Source organism: Symphodus melops, assembly GCF_947650265.1.
Source record: "Symphodus melops genome assembly, chromosome: 15".
Taxonomy (NCBI): Eukaryota; Metazoa; Chordata; class Actinopteri; order Labriformes; family Labridae; genus Symphodus; species Symphodus melops.
This window is the reverse complement of record NC_136705.1, coordinates 13,971,668-13,983,838: the sequence shown is the minus strand read 5'-3', so window position 1 is coordinate 13,983,838 and position 12,171 is coordinate 13,971,668. Positions and strand designations below refer to the sequence as shown.

The 12,171-nt window shown below is 43.0% G+C and overlaps 1 protein-coding gene across 1 annotated transcript in view; it reads right to left on the bottom strand.

The window, feature by feature from the left end:
• mrps5 (mitochondrial ribosomal protein S5) overlaps window positions 1–12,171 on the bottom strand; it is a 95,579-nt gene that overhangs the window by 4,194 nt on the left and 79,214 nt on the right. The window contains exons 7-11 of the mRNA XM_079362376.1: window positions 11,818–11,937; window positions 10,410–10,444; window positions 2,024–2,114; window positions 1,645–1,691; window positions 1,051–1,108 (exon numbers count right to left, since the gene is read on the bottom strand). Coding sequence (XP_079218502.1) covers window positions 1,051–1,108; window positions 1,645–1,691; window positions 2,024–2,114; window positions 10,410–10,444; window positions 11,818–11,937 — 351 coding nt within the window. The remainder of the gene's footprint in view (window positions 1–1,050; window positions 1,109–1,644; window positions 1,692–2,023; window positions 2,115–10,409; window positions 10,445–11,817; window positions 11,938–12,171) is intronic.

Sequence of the window (12,171 nt, the reverse complement as noted above, 5' to 3'; positions counted from 1 at the left end):
AGCACATAAGTGCTTATTAACTCTTGTAGCTTTATGCAAAAACACATTTATTATACATCATCCTGCTTGTTCGAGTGTTTGCAGGCGAAACCAGGGGACACGGAGCTGGAGGAGAGGAGAGACGATGATGATGACTGGAGGGAGGCAGAAAGGGGGGGAAACCAGAGCAGTGAATTATTAGAGATGTGAAGAAGGAGAAGCTTCTGATTCTGGAAGTTAAGTCCCGTATTTATCTTCATGGAGGAGGTTGTTTGACTCACAGTTGGAGCACTTTGGCGGCTCAGATCTATATGAGACTCTTGTTATTGTATAAGCGGAGCGAACAGAAAGAAGACGGCCTTAAAAAAAAGAAAAGAGGTTTCGCTATCAGCATGTGATCAAGCTAAAAATACCTCTGTATCTAGAGAAAAGCAGAAGGACATGCAGGGCGAGAAACAATCGTCTGGTTTGGTCTGAAAACCTCCTTTAAGATGACTTTTAAAGAGCGGCAGCAGCTCAGTCTCTAAGGACTTGAGTTGAGAACCAAAGTCACTTTTTCAAGTCCCAATAAGGACCAATTCTGGAAATTGGACTTGTAGCTAGCTATCTAGCTAGCTACAAGCTAGCTACAAGTCCAATTTGATCCATTCCGATTCTGGAAATTGGACTTGTAGCTAGCTACAAGTCCAATTTCCAGAATTGGTCCTTATCGGTCCTTAAAGCTATCTAGGGGCCATTTAACCCCCGGAGCACTGTTAAGCAAGGCACCGATTCTTGAGGAATTTGAACGATAATGTGATGGTTAGGCACAACAGAAATCAAGAAGTGATTGAATTCACTGCTGCTTTGATTTGACTGGATTCTTCTCCAGAGCATCAGCAGCCGAGACTCACGAGACTGTAGACATTAGATCAGTCTGATAAAACACAGACAAACAAAAAGACAGTTCGTCTGACGCAGCTTAAATCTCAAACACTGTAGTCGCAGGGTTTTTCTGTTTTTGCACCAGAATGTGAACGACCACGTTTGATGAGAAACACTGAGAGACGTCCAGCAGAGACAAACACTTACTGGTTCTGTTGTTGTATCGCTCGATGTAGAACAGGTAGTGGATCGCTCGGTTCTTGGCCTGTAGATGAGTCACATGACACATAGACAGACAGTGGCATATTTCATTACAATTAGAATACAAGAGTTTAATACAAATTAAAACAGTAGTAATCTTTTAAGGTCCGATGTCATTACTAGCAGAAGAACTCTGTGATAAAGTACGGCAGGAATAAATCACCCAATACATAGACAAACTATCTAGAGCTGTGTTATAAATCATCTTTGGTTACATTTTTGTGATCACACAACAAAAAAAGGGTGAAAAGTTTCTGCTTAAATCTTGTGATAATAATCAGGCAGAGTCTTTAAATTCTCGCAATTTAAATCTGGAGAGTTTTCTTTCCACTACAGACACCAGAATGGGAACAAATGTCGGTCTATTGGAAATGATCTAATATAGCAGAGAAAGTTTTTCAGAGTAAACTTCCGAGGAGACAAAGTGTCCAATGATTGACTAAATGCAATACAAGTGCTGGAACATTCAAATCTAAAACATGTCACACTTTGATAGTTTACTTTGTAAGAAGCATTAAGCTTGTTGGTTTAAAGTCTTACCTTCCTCAAAGCTGTCATTCTGTCTGCTGCTTTACCCAACGCGAAACCTGGAGGAGGGAGACAAAGTAACGTGTGTTCTTCGTCAAACACTGTTCAATGACTGCTACATGTACGGAGCCTGTATGACAGCTGAAACATGATGCCGTCACAAATGAAGCAGCACTAACAAACTGCAATGAGAGGTTTAACAAGACAAGGAGCTTTAACACCGTCATAAACTTTTCCTCATCTACACGGACTGAAAGACGTCCATGGTAGATTTTCAATGCTGCAAAAACACGGACAAACGTTTCAGATCCAGGCACAGTTTTTTCCAACTTCTATATCTTTAATGATTTGAATCCCTGAGTCTTGTCCATGTATTAACAGAGTGTCATACCTGCAGCTCCATTCCCGTTTCCCACAGCCACCAGGCAGCTGACTGACCTCTTCCTGCCCTCCTTGGCCGTCATGTTGAACACACTCTTCACCTGCAAAATCACAAGAGTCCAGGGATGTCACGTGAGAAAATGCAGAAGACAATCAAGTGTTCTGTTGACGTTTTTTGAAGCGACTTGTTGAGGCGGTGTGAGTATCGGGGTGTGTGCTGTCGATCCACACATGAATCCTGGTTCAGGTTTAAGTGACTTTTTTTTTATCGATCTGTGAGCAGACAGAGCACACTGTCATCCATCACACAGATGCAAGAATGTGGACTGATCATTTAGTCGCAATATCCCTCTGCAAGCACCAGGGGGCAACATTGACACACCACGGAGAGTGAAAAAAAAAAAAAAAAAAAAAAAAAAAGGAGTAAAGAGTTTACCGGAGGGGAAAACGAGAGGAAGACACATGGGTCAAAATAATGAAAAGGGCAGATTTGAGGAGAGAAGGAACAAACGATGAGCTGTTCACTAAATAATGAGAGAGAAAGAAACACAGAGTAAGAGAGAGAGAGAGAGAGAGAGAATATGAAGGGATGCTATGAGGAAAAAAGATATTGAAGTACAACAGAAAATAAGAGGAAGAAGAAATAGCGAGGAGGCAAACGAGGCCAAGGGTTATAGATGTGAAAGAAACCTTCTTTTTTTTTTTTTTGCTTTCAGGACAAGCAGTGAAATACTTATGTGAGGGAATGATTCAAGGAGGCAAGATGGAGTAAAAAAGAGGACAGGAGAGGAAAGACGAGAAATAGCAAAGAAGAAAAGTTAAAAAGCCGAAAGAAAGAAAGAAAGAAAGAAGATGAAACAGATTTGACAGAAAAAGGAAAAATAAAAAGAGGACAACACAGCAGACTGTGTTACAGGCAACGTGCATGTGTCAGTTAGAGCATGTCCAAAACATGTGCAGTCTGAATGTGAGAGAGAGACGGTGAAAAGACTGTGTACCATTAGTGTGTGTTGTGTAGAGAAGAGATGAAGACACTGCTGATGTCAAAAACAACAACAACACACACACACACACACACACACACACACACACACACACACACACACACACACACACACACACACACACACACACACACACACACACACACACACACACACACACACACACACACACACACACACACACACACACACACACACACACACACACACACACACACACACACAAATATACACACAGTCACACACGCAAGATTACTGTTGCTAAGTTACTAATTCACCACAGATCCAAAACCCAGAGTGAGTGGAGCTGCTGAAAGACACTTTGGCAAATAAAGTAGCCAGTTGTATCGATGACTTAATTAAACAGAGTTAATTAAGATAATTAGAAAACTTTTTGAAATATTTAAGTTCCCTATACATTTCATCACATTGTGTGTTATGAATGAAAGAGGTTAACATGATTTTTTATTTGAAAACTTTTAGACATCAGAGGTTGGTTTAATGCCGGCATGTCTAAACTTTTCGCTCAGATCCAGGTGTGCCACGTGTCGGTGCCTCATGGTTTCTATAGGCTGATGGTGCAGGGACCCATCAGCAGTCTTTTGGGGACACGTCTCGGGCCGGAAAGACCGCACAGTTCACCTTAACACTGTTATCCACGCCTGAGAGCCCGAGTGACAGAGCAGTGTTGAATTTCAGCTGAGGCAACTTCAAAGTGAAGATGTGCCTCCAGCCTCGCTGCGTTATGTAAGACACACCTCAGTACAGGAGTTTTAATTTAACTGGAGGGCCACGGCAGGACGATTCAGGTCAGGAAAGCAGCAAACACCAAAAAAACCACTGAAGAAGAAAACCCTGCAGCCAGGACACACATTCACGTGTGGCAAAGTGCCTCTGCTGGGTCACACAATCTTTACACAAATTCAACATACCCGACACATTTTCTTAGCTCACTCTGCTGCGTGCACACACACAATGCTGTTACTGTAGTATATAGTTACTGTCTGTGACGTGATTGGACATAGGTCATCTATGAGTGCAGATACAGAGCACAACAGCACTGAGACCTGAACGTTTCTAAATCTGAAACAGTGCGTGTGTACTGTATATTGGGCCGGGGGGGTTGCAGAGAGAACTCCCATGATTCCCCGCTAGCCTCGACGTCATCTTTTGTTATTGCAGTTTTGACTGAGAACAGACAACACATACCGTATTTTCAGCACTATAAGACGCACCTAAAAGGCTTCAGTTTTTTCAGAAGCTGGCCATGCGCCTTGTAATCCGATGCGCCTTATATATGGTAAAATATTGTGGCGAGCTGTGTGGAAGAAAGACTCAGAGACGAGCTTTTAGTCTCAGTCAACACTCACTGCCCAAGACAGGTACACTTATTTAGACGGAACATGAAACAAAATCACAATCATCGCCAACAGCAGAAAGTGATGAACAGCAATACCCAAAACACTCATGGTTTACACCAAAGTCCTGAACACCCATAATGCTTTGCGGCATCAAAACCCCACGATTGGCTCTACAATCGCTACAATATTGAGCCGCAACAGGTCTCGCAACTACGGTAAGCAGCCGCCGACTCAATTTTCCCCGTAGAAGAAGTAGTGCGCGATGCATGCTGGGATATATAAAACGGCGTTTCATTTCCATTTGTGTTTGTGTAAAGACCCTGAAATGGCTCCTATTAAGAGACACGCTTACAACGCAGAGTTTAAACTCAAGGCGATCAGTCACGCAGTAGAACACGGGAATAGAGCAGCAGCGAGAGAGTTTAACATTAACGAATCAATGGTGCGGAAGTGGAGGAAGCAAGAGGATGAGCTAGCGCTAGCTTTAGCCTAGCACCGTCCAATGGATGCATACCCAAGCCTCTACTGTAGCGCCTTATAATGCGGTGCGCCTTATATATGGAAAACGTTTTAAAATATGTCATTCATTGAAGGTGCGCCCTATAATACGGTGCGCCTTATAGTGCGGAAAATACGGTACCATAAAATCAGGTATATAAGATGCACCGTGTTTTGAAGTTCTCAAAAAAGCTGCGCGACGATTTCTATTTTGTTTAGTAACATCAACAATGTGCACTTTTTGTGCAGCTCTTTACTTTTTGTCCGTTTTCACTTTCGGGAGTTTGCACTCCAACTAGCAACAGTACGGTAGTCGAGCTCTCGGCCTCCTCACTCTGTAACTTTAATTTGGTTTTCTGTAAATGCAAGAGTATGACCTCGTGAGGAAGAAAGGACTTTATGCCTTGATTCAGATAGGACAGCAGACAGAGTCAAAGACAGGGAGAGAAAGAGGTGAATCACATGCAGGAAAGGAGCTGCTCCACTTCACAACAGCCTTCAGTGTGGCCTTGTGGTTAGCGAACCGACCGCTAGGCCAACTGGGTTTACTGTAATAACTAGGGCTGTAACGATTCACTCAACTCAAGATACGATTCACGATTTCTCTTAATAGAATCAGGAGGTGACTGGAGCTTCTAACTGTGCTGTTGATTAAATGCTGCATCATGTTGGTTTTGCCGTTTGTGAAGTTCTCTGTCTTGTTGTAATATTTGCACACAGTTTTTGTCTTTCATTTTCTGTCTTGGGAGCGCCTGCTTATTACAACCGACCTCCTCTGCTCGACAGCTGCTGATGCTCACGATGTTTACTGCGATTTTTTTTTTCAGAGAACCGATTTGAACCTTAACCTTTGTACTAAAACATTTTTTTTATATGTGTTTCCGCATCCAAGTAGATGCTAAATTAAGTTGAAAATTGACTTAGAAAATATCACATAAAATAGATATTACATAAAAATAGCACATCAAACGGATGTTGTTCCTCCGACTGGTCCTATGACAAAATAATACTTGCAAAAAGGTTCCTAGGTATGTATTGAAAGTGCATCACCCGGCAGTGGAGGAATACGGACGCTATTTTGGCTGCATTTGGAGCGGAAGCGGCTTGATGCAAATTCGCGACAATAGGCGTGAAGGGGTCAATATCGTTTTTACAATATTGTTTACGCCATAATCACATCCATTCTGATATTGAGCACGCCCTCCGTTCTCTCATTCGGTATAACAAATCTTGCCTTTCAGTCAAGTGTTAAAATGTTGTTTGTGCAAGAAGACGAACTCATCGCGCCTGCAAAGATCCTGACCAGCTGTAATCTCTCACACTGCATTATTTCTCATGTTTTAATGCAGCTTGTAGCTACTGTCCGTCAGTTTCTATTAGAGGTTTGTGTGTGTGTGTGTGAATGTCTGCAGTGACGTTGAGCTTTTGGCTTTATGTCCATGATTTTAGCTAAAGATGCAGCAGTTTTTGGCAGAGCAGCATTAGCAGCAGAGCAGATGGGCTGAGTTGGTCTGCACCGGATGAGCGACAGCATGGTGGTGGGAGGACGCTCTCACTTCTGTTTCATCTCTTATTTTCTCAATCTGTTGCTGCACATCTCTCGATCTGTATCGGTCTATATGCTGCAGTGCAGGGGAGGAGGAGTTCTTAGCACATGGAAGCAGAAGGCACAAAACTCCACCTACTGACGCACAACTGCACACTATTTAATACACACGTCATCAGTTCGACCTGCACCCAACATGTGCTCACAACCTGTACTGGTATTATTGTGCTTTTTCTGGGGATCACAACCTCAGGGTGGGAAGCTGTAATGGTGTTAAACTTAAAAGGTGTTCTGCTGCGCAATTAAATTTGATATGTGAAGCGTCTACAAGCTACTATCAAAACAACCATAAATAATGCTTTCAACAAATTGTTCTCGCTGTATTAGTACCTTTCACTTTAGATATTAAATGGTTTTTTTGTTCTCGCCCCGGTGAGCCCCGCTCGGCTGCTCAAACATTTAATCCAATTGAAAGTTCTCCCCAAATCAGTGTTCTCATGTCTGTTTACTTAGAGCAAAACTTTTCAAGGTTGTTGCTTTCAGTGATAGAGAAAAAAAAAAAAAACAAGAAAAAAAAAACCCTGTTCTGACACAGACAGCGGTCCATCTCTGTTAATGAAATCCCTGAATCCGGTCCAAGTCGCTGCTGTAAGCTGGAGAGAGGCCATGGACATAACTTTCCTGTCTGACGCTCTAACTCTCCTCCTATTCTGTCGCTCTCTGTCGTCCCTCGCCCTCCTCTTTTACCTCTTAGAGTTGGACTGATTGCACTTCGGTCTGAGACAAGGCCGGAGACATGCTGACTGAAGCTCATAACATTTCTGACGGCTGTCGTTAGTACTGTAATTATTCCTTACGGTGCGTGTTTCTCTTCTGATCTTTCTCTGTATTTCACTCAAAAGCTCACGCAGCACATCTAAACCCGCGGACATTTTTTAACACGTGAAGGAAAACATTAAAACATAGACCAGCCTTTATGTCAAACATGATGGTGTCTTACCTGTTAGAAAAAACGTTATTTACGCATCCGGTCACCAACACCACGGCGTACGTGTTTAATAAATGATTAGGCTGCATTTTCTCTGCGGGATCCATGCACATATTTATACAATAACTTTCATAGTGTTAGTACAGTTACTTCAAACCGATGCAGTGAAAAGCCTCCGAGCACTTCCTGGTACTTTGTTTGCTTTCCCTCTTCAGGTTTTATCACAATGTAATTACTGATCTGAATTATTAAGTTTATTAATTGGGGTTTAGCACACAATCATGTCCTGTTATAAAAACAAAAGGCTCTCTGTAGTTGTTGTGGATGACTTAAGCAAAGTGTCAAACTTTAATCTTTAAGTCTTCAGACCCTGACACATCAGACTGATGTGTCCAAAGGACAAGATTTGAATACTGTTATGTGATCAAAGCTTTACTCTTACAAATAAAAAACTATATCATAGTTTATTTTGAAAAACACACAAGTGTAAATCATAGCAAGAGAACTCTCTTTGAAATACATCCTGAACAGTGTTAAGGGGACAATGTATTTTATTATGCACTTCTGTGATTCATTTTAAAGTGTTTACTTCACCTCAGTTACATTCAACCTTTTATCCGTTTGCTCCTACTGCTCACCTTGCTCTCTCTCTCTCTCTCTCTCTCTCTCTCTCTAAACTCCTGACTGAAACATTAACATATTCTCTAAACTTTTCCTCCGTCTCTCTCGCTCTTTTCTCCACTCTGTGTCCGAGTCTCTCACATTTACCCTCCCTCACTCCCCCCCTCCTCCTGTTGGACGTGTTCACTAATGGCATGCCGGCGTCATCGTCCTTGGAGACAAGCCTTTTATTCCAGTAAGCCTTTTTCATTTCATTAGTTCTGAATTTATAGTGCAACACACACACACACACACACACACACACACACACACACACACACACACACACACACACACACACACACACACACACACACACACACACACACACACACACACACACACACACACACACACACACACACACACACACACACTATTTATAGAGGGAGATGGCACAGTAAAAGCGTCTGGTTTCCAGGGGGAAGCCTAATGTCTGTGACACCACTTTTTTTTTTTTAATGCCGTGGAGAGGGCTGGGGAAGACTATCAATGTGACACAAGTGTGTGTGTGTGTGTGTGTGTGTGTGACCTTGCTACGTCCCCCCCCCATTAGTTCAGTATGCTCCATCAGTGCTAATTGAATTAAGTTTAAAAACTGAAGAAAAAAACGGAGAGAGAATCTAAACGACCAGAGTCTGTCCATACTGCTATCTTATCAAACGCACACGTTAGCTGTTCAACTCATCATTATACTCATCTTTTGTAGCTGCGTATATGATCATTCTGCAAGAGATCTGGTCGACCGATACGCGGGACCCATGCCGTGCGCGAGGACTGTTCTTAACACGCACGACTGTGTAAACAACAGCGGTGAGCATGTAGAAGTCATGACGTACGTCTTTAAAAGCCGTGGTTCCTGTTTGAACTACTGTTAACTGATCACTTCATTCGTCTCCGCGTCGGAGACAGCAACAGGGTGAGCGCACTCTCAGCTCTTAAATTGAACCTCTTTCGGCCAATTACAGACATTCCATTCACTGTTCGCAGCCTACAACAGCCAATGAGAGCGTGGGTTGAAAAGAGGTGTCGGCCAATTACTGACGGTGATTTTAGCTGCTGAGATTCTGGATAATATGCAGCTTCAGTCAGTAAAGGTTTTTGAAGCCAGTCAAGTGATGAAACCCTGCGTCATATCAGCTGCAGCTCACAAGTTTGAAGGATTTTTGGAAGAATTGAAACATTCTGAAACTTCAGATCGTCGGCTTTCAAAAAAGAGATTCGTGCTTGGAGTCCATACGCGTCGAGAAAAGCATGAACTTTTGTCACCATATGTCTGGATGTGAATTTTAAGGCCATTTTTTTCTCTCTTCAGGTCAAAACAGGCCGGTACAGCTTCCTTATTGTCCCAATCACATTTGTTTTGTAAGTCTAAACAGAATATAAGGTCAGTATCCTATTCTTTGACGTGTCCTTGCATGTAACTGCTCTTTTAAAATAAAGAAATGTCTTTAGTGTTTTGTTTGTGAAGAAATGCTGCTGCTGTTTTGTTACTGGATGTCGACAAATACAGGTGAAAAACAAAACATCTTAGCGTCCCTCTGATCTCTTCACACTGCAGCAGCGAGAACGACCTGACATTCAACGCTCAACCGCAGCTATACTCGCTCCTCATATTTGCCTCCAAGACCGTCCGTGTGCACACGCAACACTGGGTTTTCCGCCATTTTGATTTTCCAGAAAACTGTTTTTCCCCTCTCAGGCGTTCTGCATTCTCCTTTGCAATCTGGTTTTTTTTTTTTTTTTAAGTTAGTGCAGTGATTCTCACTGACAGGGTCATGGACCGCTATTGATCCGCGCCACATTGTAGTGAAGATGTTTTCTGACAGGGCCGGATCTCTCAGTCACTATATCTGTCTGGCGAGTCAATGCATAAAAACCTGCTGCCCAACGTGGTGGATTAAGTGAGCTGTTTTGTTTTTTTTTGGACTGAAAGTAATTTGTTTTGTGTCAAAAAGGATGAAGATGGTTTTATTTGAGTCAGGTTTTTTTTTTTTTTTTTTAGTTCTCTCAATTATAGTCCAACTCCTTTGTGCATTCAGGAATCCTTTTGTTCGTAAGTACACGGAGCCACAATCACGGTGTCTGCATATATTACAGCCTCACTGGGCTGCTTTTCTTCGGCTGAACACCCGCTGCGAGGAAATACAGCGTTGCCCATCCATTAAAAAAAAAATAAAAAATCAAAGTGCGTAGGGTGGAGTCACACTTGGGCTGCTTTGCTATGGACGGGTGTGTAGTTGTAGCCCTGTTTCTCAGAGATCCAAATTAAACTCACAGAAAGACGAGAAAATCAGTGCTGGACTATTCAAAGTTGTGTCAGGCAGAGGATCACTCACCTCAATGATGCGGGAATCAAAGTCCTCATAAGTCTCTGTGGAGAAAGAAAGAGATAAAAAAAATAAAAAAAAGGGTTTTACACACAAACACAGTTTGGCCGAAACTCTTTAAACTGATTAAACCAGGTTCCTGTGAGTGTTAAAAAAAAATTAAAAAAATACCCAGAAGTCCTTGCAGTCGTGTAACAGGTTGACACTTTTCATTGTTAGTGACTTCTAAAGGATGTTTGTCTCCCGGCAGCAGCATGTTCACTTCTAACCAATTAACAATGAACAAAGGAGAGCTGAGTCTCAGGCTCCGAGGAGAAAACACAGACACACACAAACATGAACACGCACACACACACAACACAACACTCAGCTGGGACATTAGCCCACCATCTGTGAGGAACTAAAGCCGATCAGAGACAACCAACCTAGTTACAGATCTCTGCACATCACACCCACAAGGCCCAGAGTGTATTACGTGTGTGTGTGTGTGTGTGTGTGTGTCAATGACAGACAAAGTGTTTGTGTGACTAGAAAAAGTTCTCCTATAAAGCACATAGAGCTCGAGTGTATGACTCGGTGTGAGGGCTTGTTAGCAGGGAATATCCAGATTAAAAAGGAGGAAAAGGAGGAAAAGAAGGAAACGATGACACACAGACAGCGAGTTTCTGAAGACAAAGAAGAAGACAGTAAACCACAGTGACATGTCCCTCGTCCGTCAGCAGTTTGAGCTGAATGATGTTCTGAACTCAGCCGGTCAGCAGGGAGCAAAGTTTAAACGGGTCTGGGAACAGGAGCTGCATCAGTGAATCAGGAGGCATTAACCCGAGATGTTGCTCGGGGGTTGATAATGAAGAGTTGATTAGACCGGAGACGTACCGTCAGACTTTAGAGAACATTTCTAAACGACCGCATTAGCTCCAGCTCCTCAACACAAAGTCCTGTTGCTCGTCTGAATGTGGCTGAAGATGGAAAGAAGCCGACGGCCTGACATAAAGACATGTTGATGATGCAAAAATAGAAAGGGTGGGTTGTTGTTGTTGTTCATGAAGGAGACTCAAATGAAGAGAAGGAGGGGGGGGGAAACAGAAAGAGAGAGAGAATAACAATGTGTGAGACAGAATGAAGAGGACTCGAGAAAAGAAGAGGACAGAAAAAAAAAAAAAGGGTCGGACAGAAAAAGAGGAGAGAGGGAGAGATGTTTCTCTAAATGAGGAAATCGTCCTACTTGACAGTTTTGGTCACATAATCATCTTCATCAGTCCTAATGGGACGCCATCAAGCCGGCCACTTCTCCCACTCCCTCTCCTTCACACAGGGAAGCTTCTACCCTTATTTTTCCTCTATTCCTTCACCCATTGTTTCTTTTAATGAGATGAGACCTTTGACATCATCGTTGACATGACTGTGCGCCGTTTACCTCCGTTGGGTCCGGGGTCCGGGGGTCCCAGGCTGATTCCCCCCCAGGAGTGTCCTGTCCATCCTCTTTCCCTCTTTACCCTCATCCTGCGCCTCTTCTCCCACTCGTCCCTCTGACGCACTGCAGAAACACACACACACACACACACACACACACACACACACACACACACACACACACACACACACACACACACACACACACACACACACACACACACACACACACACACACACACACACACACACACACACACACACACACACACACACACACACACACACACACACACACACACACACACACACACACACACACACACACATCCACATTTAGCAGAGGAAATTAACTTCA